At 34.4% G+C, this 24,462-nt stretch overlaps 5 protein-coding genes across 8 annotated transcripts in view; 4 read left to right on the forward strand and 1 right to left on the reverse strand.

Moving 5' to 3' along the window:
* Window positions 1-3,196, forward strand: part of LOC108741234 (synaptic vesicular amine transporter) — a gene marked incomplete at its 5' end in the record, with an annotated part of 7,182 nt that extends 3,986 nt beyond the window's left edge. Inside the window, 3 exons of the mRNA XM_018475953.2 lie at window positions 515-698; window positions 1,558-1,691; window positions 1,753-3,196. Of these exons, the coding sequence (XP_018331455.1) occupies window positions 515-698; window positions 1,558-1,691; window positions 1,753-1,824 (390 nt within the window). The remainder of the gene's footprint in view (window positions 1-514; window positions 699-1,557; window positions 1,692-1,752) is intronic.
* A 2,098-nt stretch (window positions 3,197-5,294) lies between these two features.
* Window positions 5,295-8,344, forward strand: LOC108741232. Of its 2 annotated transcripts, none has more exons than XM_018475951.2 (3): window positions 5,295-5,476; window positions 7,388-7,631; window positions 7,781-8,344. In XM_018475951.2, exons 1-3 carry the CDS (start codon window positions 5,309-5,311, stop codon window positions 8,149-8,151), a joined length of 783 nt encoding a protein of 260 aa, XP_018331453.1. In that variant the 5' UTR covers window positions 5,295-5,308; the 3' UTR covers window positions 8,152-8,344. The 2 variants fall into 2 exon arrangements, with proteins under 2 accessions (XP_018331453.1, XP_018331454.1); XM_018475952.1 differs by lacking the exon at window positions 5,295-5,476 and adding an exon at window positions 6,643-6,726.
* Window positions 8,345-9,309: 965 nt separating this feature from the next.
* LOC108741223 (protein FAM184A-like) lies at window positions 9,310-21,379 on the reverse strand. Of its 3 annotated transcripts, none has more exons than XM_018475928.1 (10): window positions 16,206-17,562; window positions 14,895-15,046; window positions 14,014-14,148; window positions 13,502-13,947; window positions 13,006-13,449; window positions 11,548-11,725; window positions 11,311-11,475; window positions 10,927-11,239; window positions 9,898-10,041; window positions 9,310-9,738 (listed from the first exon to the last, which is right to left on the reverse strand). In XM_018475928.1, exons 1-10 carry the CDS (start codon window positions 16,892-16,894, stop codon window positions 9,435-9,437), a joined length of 2,970 nt encoding a protein of 989 aa, XP_018331430.1. In that variant the 5' UTR covers window positions 16,895-17,562; the 3' UTR covers window positions 9,310-9,434. The 3 variants fall into 3 exon arrangements, with proteins under 3 accessions (XP_018331430.1, XP_018331434.1, XP_018331433.1); XM_018475932.2 differs by lacking the exon at window positions 16,206-17,562 and adding an exon at window positions 21,028-21,379 and having other exon boundaries at window positions 9,314-9,738; XM_018475931.1 differs by lacking the exons at window positions 9,310-9,738; window positions 9,898-10,041 and adding an exon at window positions 10,048-10,572 and having other exon boundaries at window positions 16,206-17,570.
* An 85-nt stretch (window positions 21,380-21,464) lies between these two features.
* LOC108741225 lies at window positions 21,465-22,929 on the forward strand. The gene is made up of 4 exons (XM_018475934.2): window positions 21,465-21,761; window positions 21,818-22,041; window positions 22,292-22,742; window positions 22,802-22,929. Exons 1-4 carry the CDS (start codon window positions 21,755-21,757, stop codon window positions 22,849-22,851), a joined length of 732 nt encoding a protein of 243 aa, XP_018331436.1. The 5' UTR covers window positions 21,465-21,754; the 3' UTR covers window positions 22,852-22,929.
* Window positions 22,930-23,012: 83 nt separating this feature from the next.
* Window positions 23,013-24,241, forward strand: LOC108741224. Its single transcript, XM_018475933.1, has 2 exons — window positions 23,013-23,239; window positions 23,361-24,241. Exons 1-2 carry the CDS (start codon window positions 23,147-23,149, stop codon window positions 24,150-24,152), a joined length of 885 nt encoding a protein of 294 aa, XP_018331435.1. The 5' UTR covers window positions 23,013-23,146; the 3' UTR covers window positions 24,153-24,241.
* The last annotated feature ends 221 nt before the right edge of the window (window positions 24,242-24,462 follow it).

A 24,462-nucleotide genomic window follows, 5' to 3' on the forward strand; every position in this document is an offset into this window, starting at 1 on the left:
GCGTCGCAGGCAGCTCCGACAGAACACAGACCAACTTTTACCTGCTGTCTTAACAGCGCGTTTTAGAAAATACTACAAATGGCGTGGTGAGCGCCATCTGTAGTACGATGCTACATTTTAGGATTACGTATGCTCCAGCAAGGTCCATTTAAAAATATGGATATCTACTTGCTGAAACGAATCCCGGCGTAGCTCATCTCATTTTTATTGTGTGTAATGTGATATGAAATATTATTCTGAAAATTCATATTGAATTTTATACTCACTCGTAGTTTAGTGGTAGAACATTGGTGCGTAAAGCCAAAGATTCCGGGTTCGATTCCCGGCGAGGGTGAGACAACAGCAACAATTTTTCCCTCATTAATTTGAGGTAGTGTGTAGTGGGTATAAAATTCAAAAATGAATTTTCAGAATAATATTTCATATCAAACTAACTCACTTCGAAAAGATTCTAAATTGTATGTATGTTTAATCATAGTATATTCAGTGTGTAATGTGGATGAAATCTTTTTAGATACCTCTCGCGACCAATATAAACCATTTAATTGTGCCAAATGCTGGTCTGGGATTCGCTATGGGTATGGTGGACAGTTCTATGATGCCTGAGCTAGGGTTTTTGGTCGACATTCGTCATTCAGCAGTGTACGGGAGCGTATACGCCATCGGCGATGTTGCTTTTTGCTTAGGCTTCGCCATTGGTAAGCAATTATATTGATTTTACAGCAAAGTGTCACAAAACCTTTCGATTAGTTGATATAATTTTTATTGTATTCATCTTACGTCATTGAAAGTTTCAACTGGAATGCGTTTTTTTTTACTGGGAAAAAACTGCCACGAGATATATTCGCTGCAGTACATTTTTGTGTTATATGTACCACGGCTTACTTTCATAAAATGTTACACTTCAGCGGCTAGCCGACAACAAGAACTCAAGTTTACAATGCAACAGATTATTTATTGAATATCATACAGTTTATTGTTGAGATACTTAAATTGTCACTTTAAACGCATTTAAAAGATACTTTTGACTTTCAGTTATTTTAGTTTTTTTGACTAAAATCAGTAAAAATCGACCGAATAAAACTAAAAGGTTTAGATAATTATCTACTAATTTTGACATTGTTCTTAATTAAAATTAACAAAATTTCACTTATAATTTTTCTGTAATACATTTCTCGAACAGTTTTCTTATATGTTCACGCATTATTACCGCGTGTTCCTTCAGTAATTAACGGCACGCTTTCGAGAACTTTTCACATTAAACCCACTTTACATGGATTATATAAACAACATTTTTAACATACAGGCAAATTGAATGACACCATGCCCAGTAATGATTAATTATCATAATATTACATACTGGCAGTGAAACTAAATTATAGACATGCACAACACACTTGGGAAAATTGTCGATTTTCACAACCGAGCCTGCCGAAACAACAGTATTTTTTATAACAATTAGATACCTATTTAGAAAAGAATTGCGTACATTATTTATTATTCGTTTTTTGTTGTTTTATAATGTCTGAATGCTTATTTTATCAATGTATTGGTCAGGGCCGGCCTTAAGTGGGACTCTCGTAAAAAGTATTGGATTCGAATGGATGCTTTTTGGTATAGCAATTTTGAATTTTATGTACGCCCCAATGCTAATGAGTTTGAAAAGTCCACCAACAAAAGAAGAAAAAAAGGTAACAAACAAAATAATAAAATTATTATCCGAGACGTAATATAAGTAAATGTATGTCGTAGAATTTGCTACATGGGGGTGAAAAATCGTCAGTGCGCTATGTGACATACCAGAACGAAGATGATACCGAGTGATTTCCTAACTTTACCGACACATATATTTAAACAAAATCATATATAACCCACCACCAATATACTAACCGTTCTAATAGGTGCAATATTATATTTACCATGATATATTATATATTACATGTAAACGATGAAGACTCGTTAAAATAAATTTCACGGTCAGAACAAAAATTATAAATTCGGAGGGTCCTCGTCAGAGACCGTTGTGAATGGCTGCACTTCAGTCTGTTCCCTCGAAGAGGGAGACGAGGCAATAAGATGCCTTCCCCTTTTCGACCTCTAACCCCTCATGATGTTATTGCAATTAAGTCAAGAGTCTTCATCCCCCCCTCCAATTGTCGGTCAATGGATGCTATTTACTCATTATATATATATAGAATACAATATATTACATAACATTATTATCTTAGACGTACTTGTATCTTTAGATATGTATGTAGTTGAATAATGTGACACATGTTAATGATTAATCACTGAAATGATATTTTATTAATTGTTGTTTGTATTAAATTTACGAATTGCTGAGCCAATCAAAGACGCAGCAAAACTTGGCAACAACGCAAGTTAAGTTCCGCCCCCTCTCTTGAATGTTGTTAAAAGTACGGGGTCACTTATTAAAAGTATAGCACTCAATCGCGCGGCTCGCTAATGCAAACCAAGTGGCCAGTGTTTTAAAGGCCCTGCTTTTATATGCTTTTCGTTTCTAGGGGCGTTGCTTAAAACTGTCAAACGTCTATTTAGCCGGCTGCGCGCGCATAACTTGCATTAACAAGCCACGCCTTACGAAGCGCTTCTTAAATGTTACGTACGTACAATACACTAAATAACTAATACGTATATAGGAATTCTGTTGTAATTGTTGTGTATTATTATTCTCTATGGTAACCAATACATAATATACTGTTCGGTCGTTGTTTTATGCTATAAAAGAAAGTTTTTTGTATTCACGCCGCAATATTACTACTTCAAAAGAGCTACTCCTTAGCTCCATAGAAGATTATTGTGAGAAGACAATAATCGTCCGTGTTACTCTTCAAAAATATTAATTAGTTAATTAAAAAAAGTCGCTTAAAAGCTGGTAAGGGTCCGAACAACAACAGCAAGCGTGAAAACGCTGACTTGTCTTAGTGTTTAGTCAAAATGATTATTATATCATCATTACATTATGTATTATTGTCATTATTACTCCTTTGTGTAAATGTTGGTGTTAATAAGTGTTTTAGGGAAAATGGAAGTAATCTGCTGCATGCTAAAATTGTATAAGTACATTAATAACAGCAGTTTGTCTACAAGTCTACATATTTATTAAATTAAATTAATATAAATGTAATTGTAAACTTGTGCGTAGGAAACTATCCCTTATTAATAATATTGTTAATGTTTGGTGTAAATTATATTATGTATGTTTCATGATGTAATAAATACTATTCGTATAGCTTCAGTCTTTTTCATTTTTATACGATTTACAAGTCATTTTTAACCATAAATAAATATATAAATATTAGGGTTGCGCAAAAAAATTGATTATTTCTTTTTCAATCTCGAGTGAGTTTTGGATGTTTTAAGAACCCTCTCCAAAGGACAGCTCAAAAAAAAATTTCCAAGATGATTTTTTTTTCGTTACGATATAATTTCATAGACCAAAAAATAATAACTTTCTGGAAGTTTCNGACTTGTGTACATTTCAATCGTGCAATAATAAAAGTTGTGTAAACTTTGAACAATTGTAATTGATGATGAAAAACAATCAATTTTATTTGATGTTTCATTTATTTTTTCATTTAGTGTTTAATTTTAGGTGTTAAATTATATTAACATTTATATTACTGGACTGGACGGCAAGGGTGCATTTAATATTAAAACAACTGTTAATTTTCTAAGGGAATCTTAAACATTGTAGAAGTTGTGGCGGCAAAACCGAGAAATAATAAATTTCTGGGTACGGCGGCGGTTCATGGATCAAAGAAAATTCCTGGCGATAAACTTTTACTTTTATGTAATAAGTACGAGAAGTTATGCGGTATTGCGGTATAGCCGAAGGAAATTTTGGAAAGGTTACGATTTTTTCGAGCGAAATATTTTGAATTGCTTATTACATTTCGGTCGGTGAAATGTATTCTGTTATGTATGTGTCTTGTAATCCGTTTCCAGAATCGGTTATTCAATCAAGTGAGGAAATTGTAGCATAACGAATTGGTTATTTAAATCGAGGGATATTTTTTCGTTGTGTGCCAGTATTTTTGGGGGAAGCTTGTCGCGTTTCGATGAAATTTACATTCTACATTTTCGTCTAGAAAAGTTTTACGGTGCGGGTATAGGAAAAGTTGGAATTTCTTCCTGTTTTTCTTACTGCCCGGTCAGATAGCATCTTTACCGCTACGTAACGGATTACGAAGTTAAACTTCTTTTTAAACTTCGATAATTTAGAAACCATCTGAAGTAGAATGGCCACGAAATTGTCAGAGACACTTCAGCGAATATCTAACAACAACATAAGAAATTTTCTACCCTGATACTGATAATGAGGCGATTTTTGTTCTAAAAAAATTTCCCTCAACAAGGAATAATAGTATGTGCAAGAAACGGGTTCATCATCAGTTTCTGGGTAGTTTTGTCGTTTTGTCCTGCGGGTTGAGTTATGATTCGGATTTGAAAGTGCCATCGGCAAACGCTTGCCTTTAAGCAAAGGACACGGCAACATTACCCAAAACTTACGAAATACAGATTAATAAAGTATCTGAATCACATATTTATAGGTACTTAGAAATCGCGTGAGGATGTTTCAATAAAAGGTAAACTTTTCAAATCAAAGGACATTTAAAAGGGATATTGTCTTACAACGGTGGAGCTACACGGAGAAAACAAAATTTTTATGACAACGCAAAAATTACAATTTTCGATTGTAAATGACTAAATTTGTCGTACAAATACTACAATTTATTAGGTAATTTGTAATAATCTCAATTTTGACGTTTTTTTAAAAATAATTTAAAGTTTCTTAATTATTACCAATAAATTTCTAATGTCAATCAAAATACCTAGTAAATTTGTTTTTGCTGCAATTTTATTTTTACAAATACAGATCCAAATTGTAATTTTTATTATTTTCGCTCAGGAATCAACAGACTAGTTGGGATAAATTGTAAATATCGCTTTAATATTTAGATAAATTTTCGTTTTTCATTTTCTCCGTGTACATAACTATATACAAAATACGTCATAATTAATCCAAAGGTTTATCAAGATGTGGCCCAAAATGTATCTCAATCAAAACTAAAGTTACTTTTACTCATAAAAATTTGCGACAAAGAAATGTTAAGCTGTTATGGTCGGTGAAGGTTTTGCCCAACCTGTATAGAGGAATACGCATTTACTAGGTACATGTGCGCTGTTTTGCGACAATACTTAGATAACACATCCAAAAGCGTGATCTAGAAAGTGTGGTCGCACTTACACCTGCTCTAAAGCCCGTTTTGTTTAAACTTTGTTCATGCTAAAAACAACAGAATCGAATAATTCTAAGTCGCTATGGGTTCGTACACTTTCTCCACCTGTAGGGTGTAATTCTAAGGCGGGGAGCATAAAAAGGCCCAACCATACAATGAGAAAATACAGTCAGGTGCAAGTTTTAGTTCTAGACACAACCATGAATTTCCTGGTAAGTGAAATACCATGCAACTTGAGCCGCAAAATTTTGAAATTATAAGTTTTCCAACTAATTTTAGGTGTTAGATACTGATAGTGATTTTTGTGACGACGGAGTGTATATTTTGGAATTTAGACCATACTCTTTCGTATGGCCGCGGGAAATTCTTTTCATTGTGCTACTCAGAATAAAAAAAATCAATAGAATTACTAAATATTATGTAGGTAATTTTAAATTTAAATTTAAACTTTTTGAAATTTAAAATAAGCGAATGAAAACTCAAATTGTCAAAATTAGATAGGTACCTGGTCAAAAAGCCTTTTACTTGAACCTATTTGTTATTGCTTTATTTATTTGAATCTACTCTTATTGGTTTCATCAACTTATTAATCAATAATAATAATCGATATACCTATTAAAGTAAGTATCCTAGAAAACGTGTAGCGAGTTTCACAATACTTAATAAATAATTAGTCGTTCAATATCATTAATCCATATCGAACTTGTTACCTTAAAGGTATAGATATTTAATGATCTAAAATAAACAAAATCTTTACAACCAACCGGATACGTATTCATTTGTCGTACTTATACTTCCTCATAATCATTGTGGCGGAAACAAAAGAAGTACAATAAATACCCGGATATCTATCACGGGAAAATGAAAAGAAACAATTGAGCACTCTAACAAATAAAGCAACCGCCTACTCTGATGTCGTTGCACAAAATTAAAAAAGCGGTAATGGTACAGTTACAATCGATGTTTAGATTTCTTCTTTTCATTTAAGTTGCTTATTAATGATTTCAGAACAAAAAGCATAACAAATCATCGGACTGTTAATCTGGAAGTAATCAAAACAATTCCTACATTACTGGACATTTGTTGTTGTTCGATACACTTAACAGGTGTTTTAATGCATGAGTGTTTTTCTTTTTTTTTTTTTGATTTGCAATGTCCTTATGTTTCGAACCTGTTTGCTATCTCCATGCATCGCCGCGAATACTAAATGAATTGTGATCATATATCACTGTAACAGTGTAACAAGTTTTACATTTCGGAAGTGAACTAGTTTTGTGTAACGAATACTAACTGACATTCGCCAGCGTCAGTGGCGCATTTCGAATTGTCGTTATGTAATCGGCTAATCGCGAATTTGCTCCCTACCGAACAAGCACGCTAGATCAATTTTAATCGATAAAATTTTTGACACTTGCGAATAAAATTTACATACACTTAATTTCTCATTCGACATTCCGCAACGGTAAGCAATTGTCGAAAGCGTTTTTACAAGCAATTAATTTTATTACACTTTGACATTAATGGGCGGTGTAATTGCTAGCAATTATCGATGAATGAACTTACATAACAATAATTCATGAGCGTTAGCAAATTATTAAATAATCCAAGATATATGAAATATTAAAATAAAATGCTTTAGTTTTATTAGTTGAAATTTCATAGCCATGGTTCAGCCCAATTTTTTATTAGTAGAGAGAATTAGTCTTCAAATATATCACAGTTAGTTTTTGAGTGACCGCATCCCCTTGCTAGGCTTTTATATCACTGTAAAATATTATTTTCTTCAACCCTTTTCACTGCTGAATATTTATTTATTTTAAAACAAATTGATAACACTAGTAAAGGCTTTCGCGGCTAGTATAGATCCTGATCCTCGTCTAAAGGTCATCGCCAGTCGAAGTTGTTTCCTAATGTTTCGCTAGGACGAGTGGCGAACTTCAGACGTTCTTCCTTGATTAATTCCAGTCCATATCTAGCATCAAAAAATTGAATGACGTTTGAAGAAGTTTGTCACTCGGGCTAGCGAAACGTTACGAGGCAATTCCAATCGACGACGGCCTTTACGTAAACCCTAATCGGGATGACATCAGTTCAAATTGGTAAAATACAAGAACATATTACAGCTTGGATCCTGTATCGTCATGGCATCAGCCTTTGTTGCGTGCAAGGCGCAATATTACCAACAACAGCAAAATGAACCTGAACGGGAAGAGTCTCAGTTTGCTTACAGCGCCCCCAGAACACCCTCGCCCCAAATAATATCCCACAAACAGGCACTGAACCACGATGGTAACTTCAAATACGCGTTTGCCGCCGAAAACGGATTGGCCCAGGGTGAATCCATAGCCCCTGATGGCAGTCGTACAGGTACTTACTAAGACTTTTCAATTTTGTGAACAATAATCTAATCTAAGTCTTCTTCTACCTCCCTGTACTCCTGTTTCTGCCTGTAACTATTCCTTCATGGCTCTTCTATTCCTTGATACTTCTTAATTCGTAATATTTGTTTTTAATAGGTGGTTATACCTACGTGGACCCCAATGGTAAAAAAATATCAGTAAAATACACCGCAGGAAAAGATGGTTTCAAAATTTTGGAGGGCGATCATATCCCTAAGGCGCCCCCTCACGCTTTAATTGCCGAGCAGTCGCGGAGGGCTCAAGTCCAAGAGCCCAGCTATTACAAACCAGCGCCTGTACAGCAATACGTGTCTGCCCAACCTAGAGCCCAATTTGGCCTCCAACAACCCCGAGCGGCATACACTCAAGTGCGACCTGCTTTCACCCCCTCGAACGAACTTGAACAGCAAAGGGACCTCGACTATCAGGATGAACCTGGCAAACCTCATTCGTTTGGAAGCGGCTACGTTTTTGAATTTACCGGTTGAACGATCATCTATTGTTAACTATTTCTCTTTTTTTTTTTAAACATCTTTCTCTCTCGTTCGATTTCAGTTACTAGCGTAAGTTTAGTAAGTTTTTTTTTTAATGTTATGAAAGCTTTAAGTTCCTGACTGAACCCTGTAATGTCTGACATGATTGCATGCTCGTCCAAGTGTTTGTGTAATAATAAAAGTTGTTGTTGACCAATATATTGATTATAAAATATCGTAAAAATGACTTTACTTTTATCCCAATTGGTAAAAAAGAAAACGGCTTTTGAAAATTAAAGACCGAAAAAATATTTTGCCAAAAAGCGAAAACAAATGAACAAAAAAGATGCTACCATAATTGAATTTTTAACATTATATCGTCACACATATTAATATGTGTATTATTAAACAATTGAAAACATCCTATTGTTGAAAATAAAGTCGATCGGAAGCTTCTATTGTTTATGTCTTAAATAACAAATGCTAAACGAAACAACATTCTTTTTGTTAAACAAATGCAATACCTCAACAAATAACAACATTTTGCTAGCTACAAAATAAAGAAAAAGAAAACTCACCAATATATTGTTATAGTAATATCCTTTTTTTAGTTGAACCAAACAAACCATCAGTTTTCAAAGTCTTAAAAATTAATTACTCTAGAGTAATTAAAATCTGTTGTCTTCGTTGAAAATACCGTTCGACACGATAATTTTCCGAAAAACTTGTTAAAACAGACCTATTAGCACAACGTTACCGATAATCGTCCCGTTTAACACTGACTAACATATTAAAATCCTAATCTATTATTTACGTCCCCGTTCCCCTCATCTCTTCACCTTAAGATGTTCGACTGTTTCTATTCACAACTCAAAGAAAATCGGAGGTCGAACAGCGAGTCAATAAGATTACAAGAAAAAAATCTGATAAAGTCCTTTCATTTAAATAGCACATTTGTTAGAAAATGTGTAATGTACAGTAAGTGGCAAAAGTAATGTACACTATTAGCGAAAATCACTATTGGCATTTATGATATCAATTCAAAACTCATAATCGTCCTGAAGTAACAACCCTCATTACACTAAAATTGCATCGATATCTATTTAGTAATTCATGAAATTTTTGATAATATCAAAACGTGTAGCAGATTTTTTTTTTAAATTTTTTATTAATAACAATATATACAAATTTTAATAACATATCGATGTATTTACGTGTGTTTATATATAGATATATACAAGAAAAATAATTTACACTGTTCAAAAGAACAAAAGAAATACGACATCATACACAGCAAATCACTCTTCGTCATCACATTCTGGAATAGTCGGAGGTATAACGATGCTACTTCTTCCCGAGTCCTCGGAGGTGCTGGGCAGGTCTTCTTGTGGTTCTGGGCTACTCCTTTCCGGTCCGAAACCGGGAGATTGCGTTAGGAACTTTTCGAGATTCATCAATTTCACTTGGAAATAACGTTTTTCTTCGTTCAAACAAGCAAGGTCTTTTTCTTGCTCTGCTATCACCTGACGAAGATCTGATATTATGTTGAGATCTTCTTGTCTCGATTCCCTTCTCTCGTACCTTGATCGGACCTCTTCAAACCTGTCAAAAATCATAATAAACAAGGATAAATGTTGTACTGGGTTAAACAAAACCAGATTATTAATAATTTAAAATAGATCTTGCAATGCCAAGACTTGGACAGTCTAGTTTAGATTGGATTGGGAAAAATCAGGCTGATAAATAATCATTTTTACTTACAATTTCGTTAAACATTGGCATTTTCTTTGTAACTGCTCCATGCTGGACTGATTCTGTTTCTGGACATGAGCCAATTGGGCTCTGTGTTCTTCGTTCTCTCTTCTATGCTGCATTTGCAGCTTGACTATGTATTCTTGCAAACCTCTGCATCCAAAGGAGAGGAATTAAAAAAAGGGGGTACGGTTGGGGAGAGAAAACAATTGCAATCTTTTTAAAATCATTGTATCCAACACACGAATGCACCAAAGAGATATTGTAAATAATAATTTTTACTAAAAAGTATTGTCAAATCAACCGCAAAAATAGATAAGAAATTACCAATAATTGTAATTGTAAATATTTTTTCACTAGATACTCATTTGTTTTAAAAATTTTCTTGATAAGAAACTTCGTATAAAACCAATAGAAAATTGCAAAATCGTAGAAAAATGTAAAAGACAAAAACTATTTACGAAAGACTACAAACGCTACAACACAAATGCAAATTAATTAATTTATTAATAAGTCAAATATATATGTAAAGTTAATGGCATGCTTTAGCTTTTGTAAAAGACATAAATTATTATTGCGAACAGATAGATGGAAAAGTGAACCCAGGAACTGGATAGAAGCCATGAGACTAAGGTGTAAAGGATTATTAACTGGGTTGTATCCCTCGATACACCCTTAACACATCTATGAAAGAAAAAATTAAAAATGTGTTATTAGTAAGATGAAAATGACATCTACAGAGAGATTTATTACTTTTAATAGTAATTAGAATAAAAAGTTCTTTTTGTTTTATTAAAAAGAATATCTACGAATATTTTAGTCAATTAATGAATTAATTAATTAATTAATTGATTAATGGATACTACATGTACATGTATGTGTGAAATAATATCTAATCTTTCATGCAATTAAGTGTGTACGAAAATGAAATAATTAAAACAAAAGATAACTGTAGGAAAATGTGCTATTCCAATTTACCTAATTGTAAAACTAAATTGAATACTTTTTATTATCAATAATTTTAGAATTTCTACTTACTTTACACGATGCTCAAGGTCAGTCTTGTATTTGGCGAACTTATCATTTTGGGAAGCCACTTCCTGATTAAGTACTTGAACGCCACCTTCGAGGACTTCCACGTTATTTTGGAGATCGTCGATTGTTGAATTTTTCGACATGATTTCATTTTTAAGCGAATCAATTGTTTTTAATAGCTCGACTTCTCTGGAAGAATGTGATTTTTGTTGAGTGTAGAATTGCTCCTCGAGTTGTTTGTATTTGGTGAGGTATTCGTCTTCCACAAGTCTTATGGCCTCGTCCTTTTGGTGCACCAAATTTTCCCACTGCTTGTCTAATGAAACGTCAATAATAAATTATTTATTATAAAATTGATTGGATCACAAAAAAAAAGTATAGACACACCGAGATCTGCCCTGTGTTGATCTATGAGATCCTGGACCTTCAGTTGGGCTTCGTATTCCATTTGTTCCTTGATCAAGTCCAGCTTTGATCCCATAGAATTGACCTGCAGTTGCCAGTTGGCTTCTATTTCCTTTACATTCCTTTCATGTTCGGCATTTATTCTTTCTAAAACATTAATAATAATAATAGTAAGAATCCTTCAATAGTTTTTAAAGGATTCGTTACTTGCATACTTACCAATTTCTTCTTCGTGTTCCTGAACCATTTTTTCGAACCTTTCGTGATGGGTCATGTCAATTTTGTCCATAATCCTCCTCAGTTCCATGATATCACTGTCCTTTTTCGATTGTAACCTTTCCATTTCATTTCTGAAGTGAGTTTCCTTGCTTTCGAGTGACCTGTTCAAATTTTCTACCTGGAAATAATGGTGGGAATTTTTGAAGTTATACTTCTTTAGGCGCGTTATGAAAAACTGATGAGAGTGAAATTTCAAGATGCGCGCGCATCACTGTAACACAAAATTAACAGGATGAAGTTGCCCACTCAACCGAATTCATTAAGTCTCGGAAAAAAGCTACCAACGAAATAGAAATAAAACCTCTCTTAGTCGCGCATGTTGGTACGCTTGTCGCCTCTGATCACTGTTTTCATATTTATTTATAATATTTATCCACATGGTTTTAGTTTTTACAGTCACAACACGTGTTTTATTTTCATACAAGTGCGAATTATATATGTGGCAATAAAATATATTCAGTAGTGATTTAAATTGAATATTTGGATTAATATTATTTACTATTTGTGAATATTAGTGAAAAAATTGTGCTAAAATACTTTTTTAAGTGCTCCAATATAATTGAGGTTAGTTATCCCTATGTATTATTTATTGATATAAATTAAAATATCATTATTTAATATAATTAATACTAAATATTATTAAATTATCAATGTTGAATATTTATTATTGGTTATTTAATATTTACAAAATAAAGAAATAAATTTAATAGAACATTTAATAAAAAGTTCGTGACAAAAATTTAATAGATTATTTAAATATAATGTAAGACATCCGTTATTTGTTTTATTGTTTTTTATTACATACGTCTTTTCTTTATCATTGTGTGACAGAAGATTTTGACATGTTGTGTATTTTTCTATTTTTAATGATGCCAAAGAAGTATAACTTCTCACGCGCGTACATAAGTACACGCACCCATTTTTTTTTTTTGATTGGCACTGTACAACGTTCAGATTTCTTTTGCTACACGCGAGCTATTTTCTTCGTCGTTGATAATAGTAACGCTAGCAACGCCGTTTAATTTAATAACATGTGCCAAAAAGATTTTATACATTTAGATGTATTAATAACCTTTTTATTTTGGAACTTCAAATTCATTTACATGTCTTGTTGCAACACATTTAGTATCTGAGATTGAAATACGTTTTATATTCAACGTTTAAAACAATTTGCATAGTTTTAAAGGGGTTGTAGAAGTTAAAGACCATTTTTGGCCCCTATCAAAGCCAAAACACGTTCGTTGTCAGTCTTAGGAAATTTAATCAAACAGTTTTCAGGTCAAAATCATGGATCCCAAATATTAATCAACACAGTCGAAACGTCTTGGGGATCGTAAAAAAGATTGTGGTTCTTGTTGGGATTCAAAAATAGATTACTTTGAATAAAAATGTGCTTACCTCTTTGACAACTTCGTTTAATTTCTTTTCCCAATTTTTTTTGGCTTCTTGAAGCTCCAGTTCCTTTCGCGCTTTTACGCTTTCAATGGCGGCTTGCTTCTCTTCCAAATAGATTTGCTCCAATTCACTTTTAAGCCTTCCACATTCGTGAAGAAGCCTTGATTCCCAGTAGGTTGCAATTTCTGTTTTTGCCTCTTCGAGTTTTATCTGCAATTTTCTTTCCTTTTCCAGCATCTCCTGATTGTGGACGCGCTGCATGTGTTGGAGATTCTCCTTCTCCATATCTACGATCTTCCGAAGTCTTTTGGTCTCATCCTTCAGTCGTTGGTCTGCTACCTTGAGTTCTTCTTGTTGGTCCAGCATCATCGTAAGAGACTTCTTTTGTTCTTCCGTTAGTCCTCGTAAGTTTTGGACTTCTACTTCGTACGACTTTAAACTTGCAACCTAGAAGAAAAACAGTTTACTTGATGTGTGGTAAATAGATGATGAATTGTACCTCTTCCATCATCTTCTCAGCGTCTCGCAGCTTCACCTCTGCTTCTTTGCAGGCTTCTCTCAGTTGTTCTTCGATCTTCTTGTCCTTTTCTTGCAGTCTTTTTTTACACGTCTGTTCTATCTCCCTCAATTTCCACTCGAAGTCGTCCAATAGTTCTTGTTCTTTCACAATGTTCACAGTCCTTATTTTTTCGAATTCGATGGTCCATTTCTCTTCGATCTCAGTTTTTTCCCGGACAACTTTGGCCAAAGCTTCGTCAAAGTTCTTCTTTTCTTCCTTCATCTTCTCTATCAATTCAGACTTCTGTTTCTCGAGGATTTCTTTCTCCTTTTCTAGAACTTCGATCTGGCTTTCTAGCGAATCAATCTTGTTGTTTAGTTCTCGTATCGAGTGCTGCAGTTCTGCTATCTTATCGTTTGCAGACCCTTGAAAATCGCTAAAACTATCTGTGGAAAACGGTACCTAATCGTGACAAAATATTTTTTTGATTGACCACAGTTATAGACTCCTACCAGTTTTTTGGGTAAGTTGTTCGGCCAGTTCTGTGAACTTCTGCCTTGACGTTTGAAGGTCCTCTTCGAGGTGTTTCAGCCTTTGCTTTGCAGCATCGGATTCCTTGTTCGCCGATTGCAATTCGGCTTGCAGCCCTAAATAGGAAAAACAACAGCCCATGATGAACTTGAACTACATCGATAAATTTAGTAACGTTTTCGTTACCTACATATGCTAAGGGGGCAATGCGGAATGTGTTTTGTACGGAAATTTTAATTAAACCGTTTAAGCTATCGCTTAATGCCACCACATGTCCCGCAATCGCTCTTATCTCTCTTTATTCATATTTAATTGAACCAAAATAAGTAACACTTAAAACTATTGTTTAGTTTTCGTTTGGCTGAAAGAAAAAATCGTCGCATTTTCCCCAAAGTGATAATTTCTTTTTCCCGATTTGTCATGCAATTGACGCAAATCGTCATGATCTGTTTCCTGTCAACCGGTTGTGGATATTTTTATGTCTAAGTACGACTATTTTTTGCCCTATTGGCCTTGAAATCAGTCAACGAATGGTTGAACTGGCACGTTACCATCATTATCTGCGTGAAATCGTTTGAATGTTCAGGTGAAATTATTTTTAAACACCTGAATTAAAATCGCATGTTTTAGAATCAAAATTAGTGCACCATCTTTTGTTTACGTTTGTCCATAATCGATGTAATGTATTAAAAAGTTAAGACTAAAGGCGTATTAGTCAAACGTTTATAAAAGCTAAAAATCGATAGAATTTTGGCAGCTGCTGATCTTGAACTTTATCGAGGCAAAGCCAAGAATTTGTAGTAATTAACTGTACAATATTAAATACAATACAAAGAAACATTTTTCGAAAAGATTTACTTACTATCCATTCCTGCGGATTTAGCAAAAACATCACGTTGCAGTTCTTCGATTTGAAAACGTAGTTTACTGACTTCGGCATCCCTTAAGGACAATTGTTTTGATAAATCGTTCAACTGACATTGGAACTTGGCTTCCTGGTTAATAAGATTCTTCCTGCAACAAAATATTCTCACCTTTACAACCAACTCAACAACTTAAACGCAATAAAACAAAAACGCTTTATGTTCTTAGAGTCCGTCTGTAATACGGCTCGCGCTTTGTCCCGCGTATAGATCGTGGGTTTGATTTAGAAAACAACCAATTTTTTTCGATATAGAGACTCTATTTTTAATACGTTTGTGTAAAATGGTATATTACTGTATTTGAAACCGTTTACGAAGGAAGTAATAAAACTAAAATTGCGTCAAAGTAGTTCAAAATAGGACATTAATTACATGTGGTGACGTATGAGCTAACTTATTTATTTTCTAATCAAAATTTTCACAAAAACGAAATAATATGTCGCTAACTAATTGCAATACAGCCAGAACGAAAATATTTCGGGAATCTCAAGTATATGCTACAACTGAAATAGAATAAAGAAATTTAGGTTTTCGTAAACAAATGCGACAACACTTGTTACGCTTCTTGCAAATATCAAATTATCATATTTAAAAATCATCTTTTCTTTGTAGTATATCATAAAATGTTAGAATTACAACTGCTAAATGTTTGACATTTAGAATACGCGTATCCCAAATCGTTATAAAATCCCAAGTTATCTATAAAGACATGTAGGTACTTTTATGATAATGTCCAATGAAACAAAATAAGCTCGCAAAGCGACGTCCCTTCTTATGTTTCATTATCCGTTGTTTCTGTTGTGGGAATGTTCATAATTGTGCAATTGTTTTTGTCACATTTTACCTGAATACATGGCCAGGAATAATGAGTAATATTTTTTTTTGCAGTCGTAACCCGCAGACGTCCCAGAAATACAACGAAAAAAAACTGATCTCTTACTTTGTCGGCGTTAATAGTTAATAGATGCGTAAAAACAGCGTATGCAAGGTTCTTTATTACGCTTTTTAAAAATAGACGAAGAAAGTGGTCCAGAATTTTTAGATTCTCATGAATTATTTATTGGACTGACGTCGACCACATTTACAATCCTTCCAAAATTAGAATACTCTTACAGGTAGCAGAGACTTTTCTTTGAAAAAACGTCACCGCTTATTTTTTTCTAAAAGCCAATGGTAGGTACCTACATACAAAAAATGGCAGAAGCGGTTTGATTTCTTAGCAAAGCAACAAGCTTCCAACAGTAACATACTTATTGTCTTCGAGCACGCCACCGGCGTCGGCAGACACTTGACATTTAGGTAGGTCGAAACGTACCCTCATCACCCCCGTCACTGTATCTCTACCGTCATCTTTAATCTTCGCCCTCGTTTCACTCTTACCCCCCTCGCTATCGCTCTGTCCACTGTTGTCGTCTTTCGACGAGCTTCTGCTAAATTTCGGTCTCACCCCCAGTTCGGGACTTGGCGGGGGTGTTTTGATGTCGTTCCTTTTTCCATACTGGACTGGAATTCGCGGGGAAACGGCCAACGTCCCGTGACCGCAGGGTTTGACGCTGTGAGAGATTTTCTTTTCCGGCGTCTTCAGGATGGACGCGTACGAGAACGGGGTGGTGTGGACGTTGACGGCGCTTTCGGGGGTTGTTTTTGCAGGCACTTCCATGTCCGAAGCGTCCGGGTCGGTTTCGATAGTTTTCGTTATTTTTTGTTCGTTTTCAACACTGACACTACAATCAGAGGTTTCGTGTAATAGTCCGGATTGCGTGACGTAGGCCTGATGTCTTTCCCCACTTTGAGCCTTTTGGTGTGAATTATTTTTAGAGAGATCGCCGTCAGTGTCTGGCTGGACCTCTTTGGATACGTTCCCGTTTTTATCCTTGTTCTTTTTGCCATTGGAATTGTTGTCTGGTTCTTTCCTTATCCGTTTGAAAAAGTTGAACATCACAGATGGAATAGTATTTACGTTATTTCTGAACACACTTGAGAATTATTATTTATTGGTCTAAATACTTCTGATGTTTCTGACGTATGGACGGATTTGTGTGATGACCTCCAGAATTGAGATCCGGTGTCTTAAAATATAAATGCTTTCTTCCTGCGAGGTCTTTAGGTTCTTATAATAACTGGATAAATGCGGTTAATCTAATTGCGTCAAAAGTTTCAAAACAAATCCAAAAATAATGCCGGATCCGACCGATATTACTTTTCCTACGAATTCGACTCATAAATTATGGTGTTTCCTTTTGAAAAGCATTTTTCTCAAACGGAACAATCACTTTCACAATAAAACGCTTTCGAAGTACTTTTGTTTTTATTAATTTTGTGTGTTTTTAAAGACAACTCATTCATTTGTTTCTTTTTTTCTCAGAAGAACACTCATTCCAGACGTAGGACAAATAATTCGTTGTTTCTCTTAAGCAAACAAATGACTATTCACAAACGATTATTATGGACTAGAATGTTGATTTCGACGATAATTAAAAAAAGGAACAAAACAAAAACACTTTTGCCATTTCACTCTTAGTTTTCATAAAAGTCTGGCTTACTTCGATCGTCAGTTTATATTTCGGTCGCGACTGTCACTTAACTAAGTTGGAGCGCCGAAGTTTGCGTTTTGGGGCCGTAGTACCTCTAGCTTTATATATAGATGCCAAAAATAAAAACCAAAAAGCAGCTTTCACTGTCCGATGGGTTTTTAAACCCTAAACGCTCTACAAATAATTTTCATTCCCGCATTAAGAGTCTCATCACCTCGAAAACAAAGAAAAACGTAAGAATCACTGAACTGCATTCTTTTTTTTAGATGTCATTAGCTCTTCATATGAAATACAAAAGATCCTGAATGTAATTCCACGTTGTTTTCTCGTTTATTTTCCTTTTTACCAAAACCATCTTAAAAAACAAAAGTCTGCTCTAAGATTCATTTTGGAATAAAAAATCATTCCCTGTATTACTAATATTCTCTGAAGGTACTGAGCTGAGTCCTGAAAATTTTTTGGCAGAAAAACTAAAACTAATGTAACAAGTTTATTTCATGGTTAGCAACCAGTTTTACGTCTCTGACTCAAACAAAAGCTCATCTCTCACAAAAGAAGAAATAAACTAAAGAAGAAAAAATTGAACTGCGAATATCTCAATTCCTAATACTTTTTTTGTTTTTCGTTACTGAAACAAATACACTTGGAGTATGAACAGTTGCAAGTTTGTTTCATGGTTAGCAACCAGTTTTACGTCTCTGACTCGAACAAAAGCTCATCTCTGACAAAAGAATGAATAAATAAATGAAGAAAAAGTTGAACTGCGAAAATCTCAATTGCTAGTACGTATTTTTTTTTTCTTTTCTGAAACAAATGCAATTGGAGTACGAACAGTTGCATGTTAGGTATGTTTGATACGCCTTCACGGCTCTTGAAATAGATTTTCGTGTAAGTTTCTGCCTGGTGATGATAATTCTTAACATCTCACGTATACGGGCCAAAATAGATTTGCAGAAATAGGCATCGTTCCATCAACATTTAAACTCACTCTATTTCAACCTTGCTAAGAATAACATCACAAAAACATGCTTTTGAGATCCTTAAGGTCAAAAATAGGACCAGTTATTAACCAGGTCTACAGGTGGTTGTTGCCAGAAAAAAATGATCGTCGGTTTGTCAACAACCAAACAATCAATTCAACGAAATTAAAACAAAACAAAACTTTTTTGATTTTTTTCCTTCGCTAGGGTACTGCGTCTTTGACCTTCTAATTTAAATACCAACTAGTGTATTGACATGACGGACAAGCTCAAAAATTAAGTCCATGCCGTAACCAAAGTTATTTAGAGCTCGACATGTGCGTCACTCAACACGTGTTTTTATACATTATTATACATATACTTTAATATGTAGAACACATCATATTCCATAGGCGCAGCTTGCCGTACACAAAATAAAAACAAAGCCAACTGCGTAAAAAGGCCTATTAAAGGCTAAAACAAATGAGCAGTGCGTATCATGGCAGCCTGGCAAATATCACTCCACGAAATTGATCTTCAACAAAAACTAAGTTCTTTTGTTTAATCGAACAAAAAAAAGGTAATATTTTGTTTTGGCGCTTCGTTTTAGAAGACAAAATAAAAAACAAAATGAGTTTATTATTGAGAAACACTTTCGAATGTGACAGTCAATTTTGAACTCTTCTTGTGTTAAAAATACGACAATTTATTGTATGTAGAAAACATTTAGCTCAATTTGTTTATTGCTTCATCTTGTGAAAGATGCAGCAACTTGATTGTCTGTCGCGTCTGTCGATATTTTCTCCAAAACATTTTTTTTCACCTGTCCACGGCCACCTACACAGTCTAAATACCTACGCCTGTATGTGGAACATGATTTAATGGAATTTTGGCTTGGAGTACAGGAAAACCCGCTGTCAGATCTCGATTTATTTTAACGACACAATAAACCACACCAGAGACCATAAACCGACTTTGTCTCTGGAAATTTGAAAGTAAACATGCAATTTAAGTCAGAATAATAAAATGGCCAATCGTTTCCAAAAACGTACCCACGTCAACCTCTTGTGAACCCCGGGTCAAAATTTTTGAAATTATCATTCTGACTACGGCGATGACGATAATACTCCTAGAAATGTATCTTTAGATTTAAAAGTTCGTTTGTTTTTACGGAAAAACAAAAGAAGAACAAAATGCGAAAAAAAAAATTGATGTTTAAACAATAGATACACTTGTTGGCATTAAGGTGCTGCCAATTGTTTATGACCTTTACAAACGCGTTCCTAAATAGAATTTCGATTAGGTGATTGATGTTTATTTAAACTTGACATCTGAAATAAATCAATCTGATGTGCGATATACGTTTATTATTATTATTATATTAAGATTGTATTTACTCAAAATTGTACAATTTCACATTTATTTGATAAGCGTTTCTATTCGCCCATATTTCTTGGGAATACAATAACATATTGCAGAGATGTTCAATAAAACAAAATTTCATATTTTTCTTTTTCCCAGAATTGTTCTTTCTGGTAAGAGGTACCATTGGTAAATTGCCAAAAGCTAACAAAGAAACCAACTAATCCAAACCAGCATATCATGGTCAAATAAGGTGCAACTACAACTTCCCATCCACCATACACAAACATAAATGGAGCATCATAGTAAAATCTGGCTTTATTATAATCCTCATGTCGTAAAATAACGATTAAAATTTTGCCAAAATGTAACACCTCACCTGTTAGTTTTAAAATTACATGCACAAGTGTCTAAAATAAATTTTGAAGACAGTTATCGGGTGCATCGAAAATTTGAACTGGTTGCAATGATCCTTGATACTGAATCGGGAAGATCGCAATTTTGAAAATTAACTTCGGAATATACATTCAATTATCTATGTGTCGATATAATTAACTGTTAAAAGCAATGTTTCTTTCACACACAAACAATTGTAAATGGGAACTGTAAATGAGTCAGAAAAACATCTGGATTTTAAACACTGAGTTCCTCGAATATTTCGTTAAACTCCTATTTCTACTACCTAAATCTTTAAATGTCGATATTTTTAGTTGCTCTATCTGATTCTATCAAATCATCGTAAAAATTGCCTTTTTCTGCTTACCACAATGTAAATCTACGTCCCTTTCTAACAAAAACGTTAACAATAGTCAGGGCTTCAAATCTTATTAATCCAAATACGTACATACACAAATAGGTTTTTAAATGATAATTATGGAAATGTAATCATTCAGTAACGACACCCTTATTTATCCTAAACAAATATTGGGGACTCTTGCTTGGCTAAATCATTCCCGCCTCCCCAGGAAACAATAGGAATTCTAACAATACAATCATTTTATCATCCAGAATTAAACAAAAGCGTAACAAAAAAGTGAAAGCCAATTCCATTATGGCAGCTTATGGCTGCAATTGTCAAAATGAAAACAAATGCAACAATATTAACAAAAGAAAAAGTGCCCAAAATGAAATTCGTTAAAACTCCAGTAGAAATTTGTTTCAAACGGTGCACTTTGCGACTAAGTGTATGGAAAAAGTAAATTAATCTTAACGATTACCAATATCCGAAGAAGTTTGAGATTGCCGAACAGTCGGCTTCGACTCCAGGTACGTCGACGATCGCAGAACAATCTAAATCGCTCGCGGACGTGGCGATTCCAGCATCGGACGTGCCAATTCCAGTGTCTGAGGATTCAGAATCCGTTTCGTCATCACTATCGACTTCCTCCTCATGTCCGATCGCTCCGGTGTCTTTTTGCTGTTCGCCATGGCCAAGTTTACCAAAAATATTTCGCACAAAACTCATCTCAACACGACCGTTACGCACATTAATCTGATCAGATGTAGACTACTACTTACGAACGACGGCATGCGTCGCGGCGTCGCTATCCACGACGACAGCCACCTAGAGGACGACGCTCCACATCAGACATCTAATATAATATGTACCTACAATAGTTTGTAAAAAAAAAAAAAAACAAAGGCGTTTGAAACAAAGACGTTCGATTGTTTGCTGTTTTGCTTTTAAACGTCCGGGACCTCCAATTACGAACCCTTATGGGTTCTTGTTCGTGTGTTATCACGAATTTTGGCAAAAAGAAAGCTCATAGAGCACAGATAAATGAAAAAATCGTTTAATTATTATTAATATTCGTAGGTAACTGCTCTAGTTTTAGAAACCATAGCAATTATAAATAATTAAACGACAGATCGAACGACAATCAGTTCTGTCACATTTTAAAATAACACCAAACTAAATTAATCAATTAAGATATTTCTTATCGGATGAGCGGTGAGTTTTATGACGAAAAAGGCGCAATTGAAATACTTATTTAGCAAACATTGCAGGTCTTAAATCGAAAACAGTGGGTAATAATAATAATCAAACGAGTACATTGATTAGCCAGCCCTTGTCCTGTCCCTGGTCTTCTCGAGCGCCGACATCGTCGTCATCCTGGCTGAAAGGAAACGGTGGTCCCTCGATGACCTTTAAACTCGATTCGACGAGACTCAATAGAGGAATCGAGATTTCTCGTCCTCTGATAAAAATGGCTTGCAACAACAGTCACCAAGTAAGTTAAAACAATTGCCAGACACAAACCCCCGTACATACTGCGATATATAGGGTGACGCATCGTATATAGGGGTGTAGGAGAGGGTTAAGGGAATACTTTTGTGGGGAAGAACCTAATAGAACAAAAGTTTGTTTTGATTCATATACGTAATTAGATCCCTCCCCTACATCTCCCTATCAAGGGGGGTGTATAGAAATAGACAACTAATTACCAAGAGAAGGCCCTACCAGTTTAATTTTTGTTTCAGTTGAATGTGCACAGTTATTACCCCATTCCGCCCTCTACCTGTTTGCCCTCCCAGAATTCAACGACTCAGTTTTTCCATTTTTTCCGCCTCATGCAACTCTTTCCGGAAGTTCATCCGGCTACTTTGCACACCGTGTTGTTTATGTGTAAAAATGACTTTTTCTGTGCCGTGGACAAACTTCTGTACATTAAACGACTTCGACAAGTCGGTAATAACAAAGGTAAGAGTTTAAAAACGTGCCAGAATAATCTCAGGACCGTGCAGCATCCCTATTGGAATCTTACCCAACCGGGGGACAGAATCATCCAGCGAGATCCGCCTGATGTACCTAAAAAACCAGTCCAAAAGGTTATTTTTCTTCCCCAGCCGAAAAGCGATCAGAAAAACGCCAGAAATAATAACCCCAGTACCATACAAGACGTCAAACCGTTCATACAAAGTTTAGATATTGGTAAGTTAAAAAGGAAGATCAATATTTTTCAAAATTAATTGGGATTTTTATTGTTTAAGGTACTAAAAGTGTCGAAAATGCTGAACCCGATCATAATATGTCACGATAAGCCTTAAAAACGTATTGTTTCTTTTTCGTTTCTTCATTTGTTGTTATATCTCGTAGATAAATACACTTTTATTTGTAGTTTGGGTATTTTTTAAAATATCACCAAATTATCTCATATTTTGACTGTTTATTCCAAAGCTGCATTAATTTTTTTCCACTTGGCAACGTCACACTTTACATAACCTACTCTGACTTTCATGCTACCGACAGTTGTAAGTGTCATCAGGTAGATTGTTCCATTTTGCGCACGTGGATGCTGTTTCTTTTTTGATATTAGTAAAAGAGTATTTTCTATAATGTTTCAAAATTCGTTTGACGACTCCACATGCTCCCGGAAGTACAAAAAGCCCATGCAAGCGTCTGTAAGACCAACAATTCCTGTTAAAAAGGTAAGAAACCCCTGTTTGTCGTAATAACACGGAATATTACGTTACAAATGGTACCATTTCTGCTGCATGCTACAAAAAAATGTTTAACAAACTAAATTTATGGCATTTTACAAATTTTTAGAGAACAGATTTAACGAATACTGTAGAAACTGTATACAGAATGCGCGAATTTAATTTTGAAAAGTCAACAGAAACTTTACAAAACACTGTCAACTGTCCAGACGTATTAAAAAAAAGTTTCTTAACACTCGAAGTTACCGAAAATAACCCTTTGACCGTTATTAAAAACGGTACAAAATACTACAAAGTCGGACAAATGCTCGTAACTGATTTCAACCAAGTAATGTATCATCAAAATAAAAATACGAAAATAAACTCGAATTTTAATCTCAAAAACGTGCTGTTTTCTGTGGACGACGGTACCTTCATTCATCCTGAACAAATCTCAGACACCCTTGCATTAGCAAAAACGGGGACCAAAATCGACATATATCATGTCCCAAATGAAAATAAAGATAATTCCCGTAAAAGAATCATATGTCATCAACAATTAAACGAAAGCATAACTAAAAAAATGAAAACCAATTCAAACATGGCCGACTCCGAGCGCAATTGTCTAACTGAAAGAAATGCATTTGTTTCCAACAAAATAGAAACTGTTACTAACACAACAATATTAACAAAAGATGCTGCTGGTGTTACAAACAATAAAATCCAGCAGAATACTGTTAAAACAGCCGAGTTTCCATACAAAAGAGTCATAAGTTACCAAAATACACAAAATGAGTGCATTTCAGAGTATTTAAGCTTCCCGAAAGAAACTATTACGAAAGGGAAAAATCAGGACAAGCTTGATAGAAGCCCAACGTATAGCATTTCATTCATTCCTCACAATAAAGCTTCTTTACGATAAGATGATGGATAAAATTTGTTTTAGCTCAGCACTTTCTAGTGTTGACATTTGTCTTTTTACGTAATAACATTAAGAATTGAAGTTTTTTATCTTATACTGATAGAATCAAGAAGTTATTTTAGTTTAAATTAAATGAATTTAAGTTTTCGTTTAAAATCTGTTACTGTGTTTATTTTTATGTTTATGCTTTATTTTTTATTTTTAATATGTATAAATAAATAAATACTTTTGTAAAGTTTACATTTGTTTATTTCCCTTTGTATCTTAATTACTCTACTTGGGTAAAAACACATTTTTCCTTTACATTCCA

Source organism: Agrilus planipennis, unplaced genomic scaffold (genome assembly GCF_000699045.2).
Source record: "Agrilus planipennis isolate EAB-ADULT unplaced genomic scaffold, Apla_2.0 scaffold242, whole genome shotgun sequence".
In the NCBI taxonomy this organism is placed as follows: Eukaryota; Metazoa; Arthropoda; class Insecta; order Coleoptera; family Buprestidae; genus Agrilus; species Agrilus planipennis.

Coding starts and splice junctions, on each gene's coding strand:
- LOC108741232 (XM_018475951.2), top strand. CDS start 5,309: ATGCTAAAAACAACAGAATCGAATAATTCTAAGTCGCTATGGGTTCGT. Junction 5,477..7,387: donor ACACAACCATGAATTTCCTG/GTAAGTGAAATA, acceptor AACATATTACAG/CTTGGATCCTGTATCGTCAT. Junction 7,632..7,780: donor CCCTGATGGCAGTCGTACAG/GTACTTACTAAG, acceptor TGTTTTTAATAG/GTGGTTATACCTACGTGGAC.
- LOC108741223 (XM_018475928.1), bottom strand. CDS start 16,894: ATGTTCAACTTTTTCAAACGGATAAGGAAAGAACCAGACAACAATTCC. Junction 11,476..11,547: donor GGAACACGAAGAAGAAATTG/GTAAGTATGCAA, acceptor TTAATGTTTTAG/AAAGAATAAATGCCGAACAT. Junction 9,739..9,897: donor TGCCAATGTTTAACGAAATT/GTAAGTAAAAAT, acceptor GATTTTTGACAG/GTTTGAAGAGGTCCGATCAA.
- LOC108741225 (XM_018475934.2), top strand. Junction 22,042..22,291: donor CTTGCAACAACAGTCACCAA/GTAAGTTAAAAC, acceptor TTTTTGTTTCAG/TTGAATGTGCACAGTTATTA. Junction 22,743..22,801: donor CATACAAAGTTTAGATATTG/GTAAGTTAAAAA, acceptor TTATTGTTTAAG/GTACTAAAAGTGTCGAAAAT.
- LOC108741224 (XM_018475933.1), top strand. CDS start 23,147: ATGTTTCAAAATTCGTTTGACGACTCCACATGCTCCCGGAAGTACAAA. Junction 23,240..23,360: donor CAACAATTCCTGTTAAAAAG/GTAAGAAACCCC, acceptor ACAAATTTTTAG/AGAACAGATTTAACGAATAC.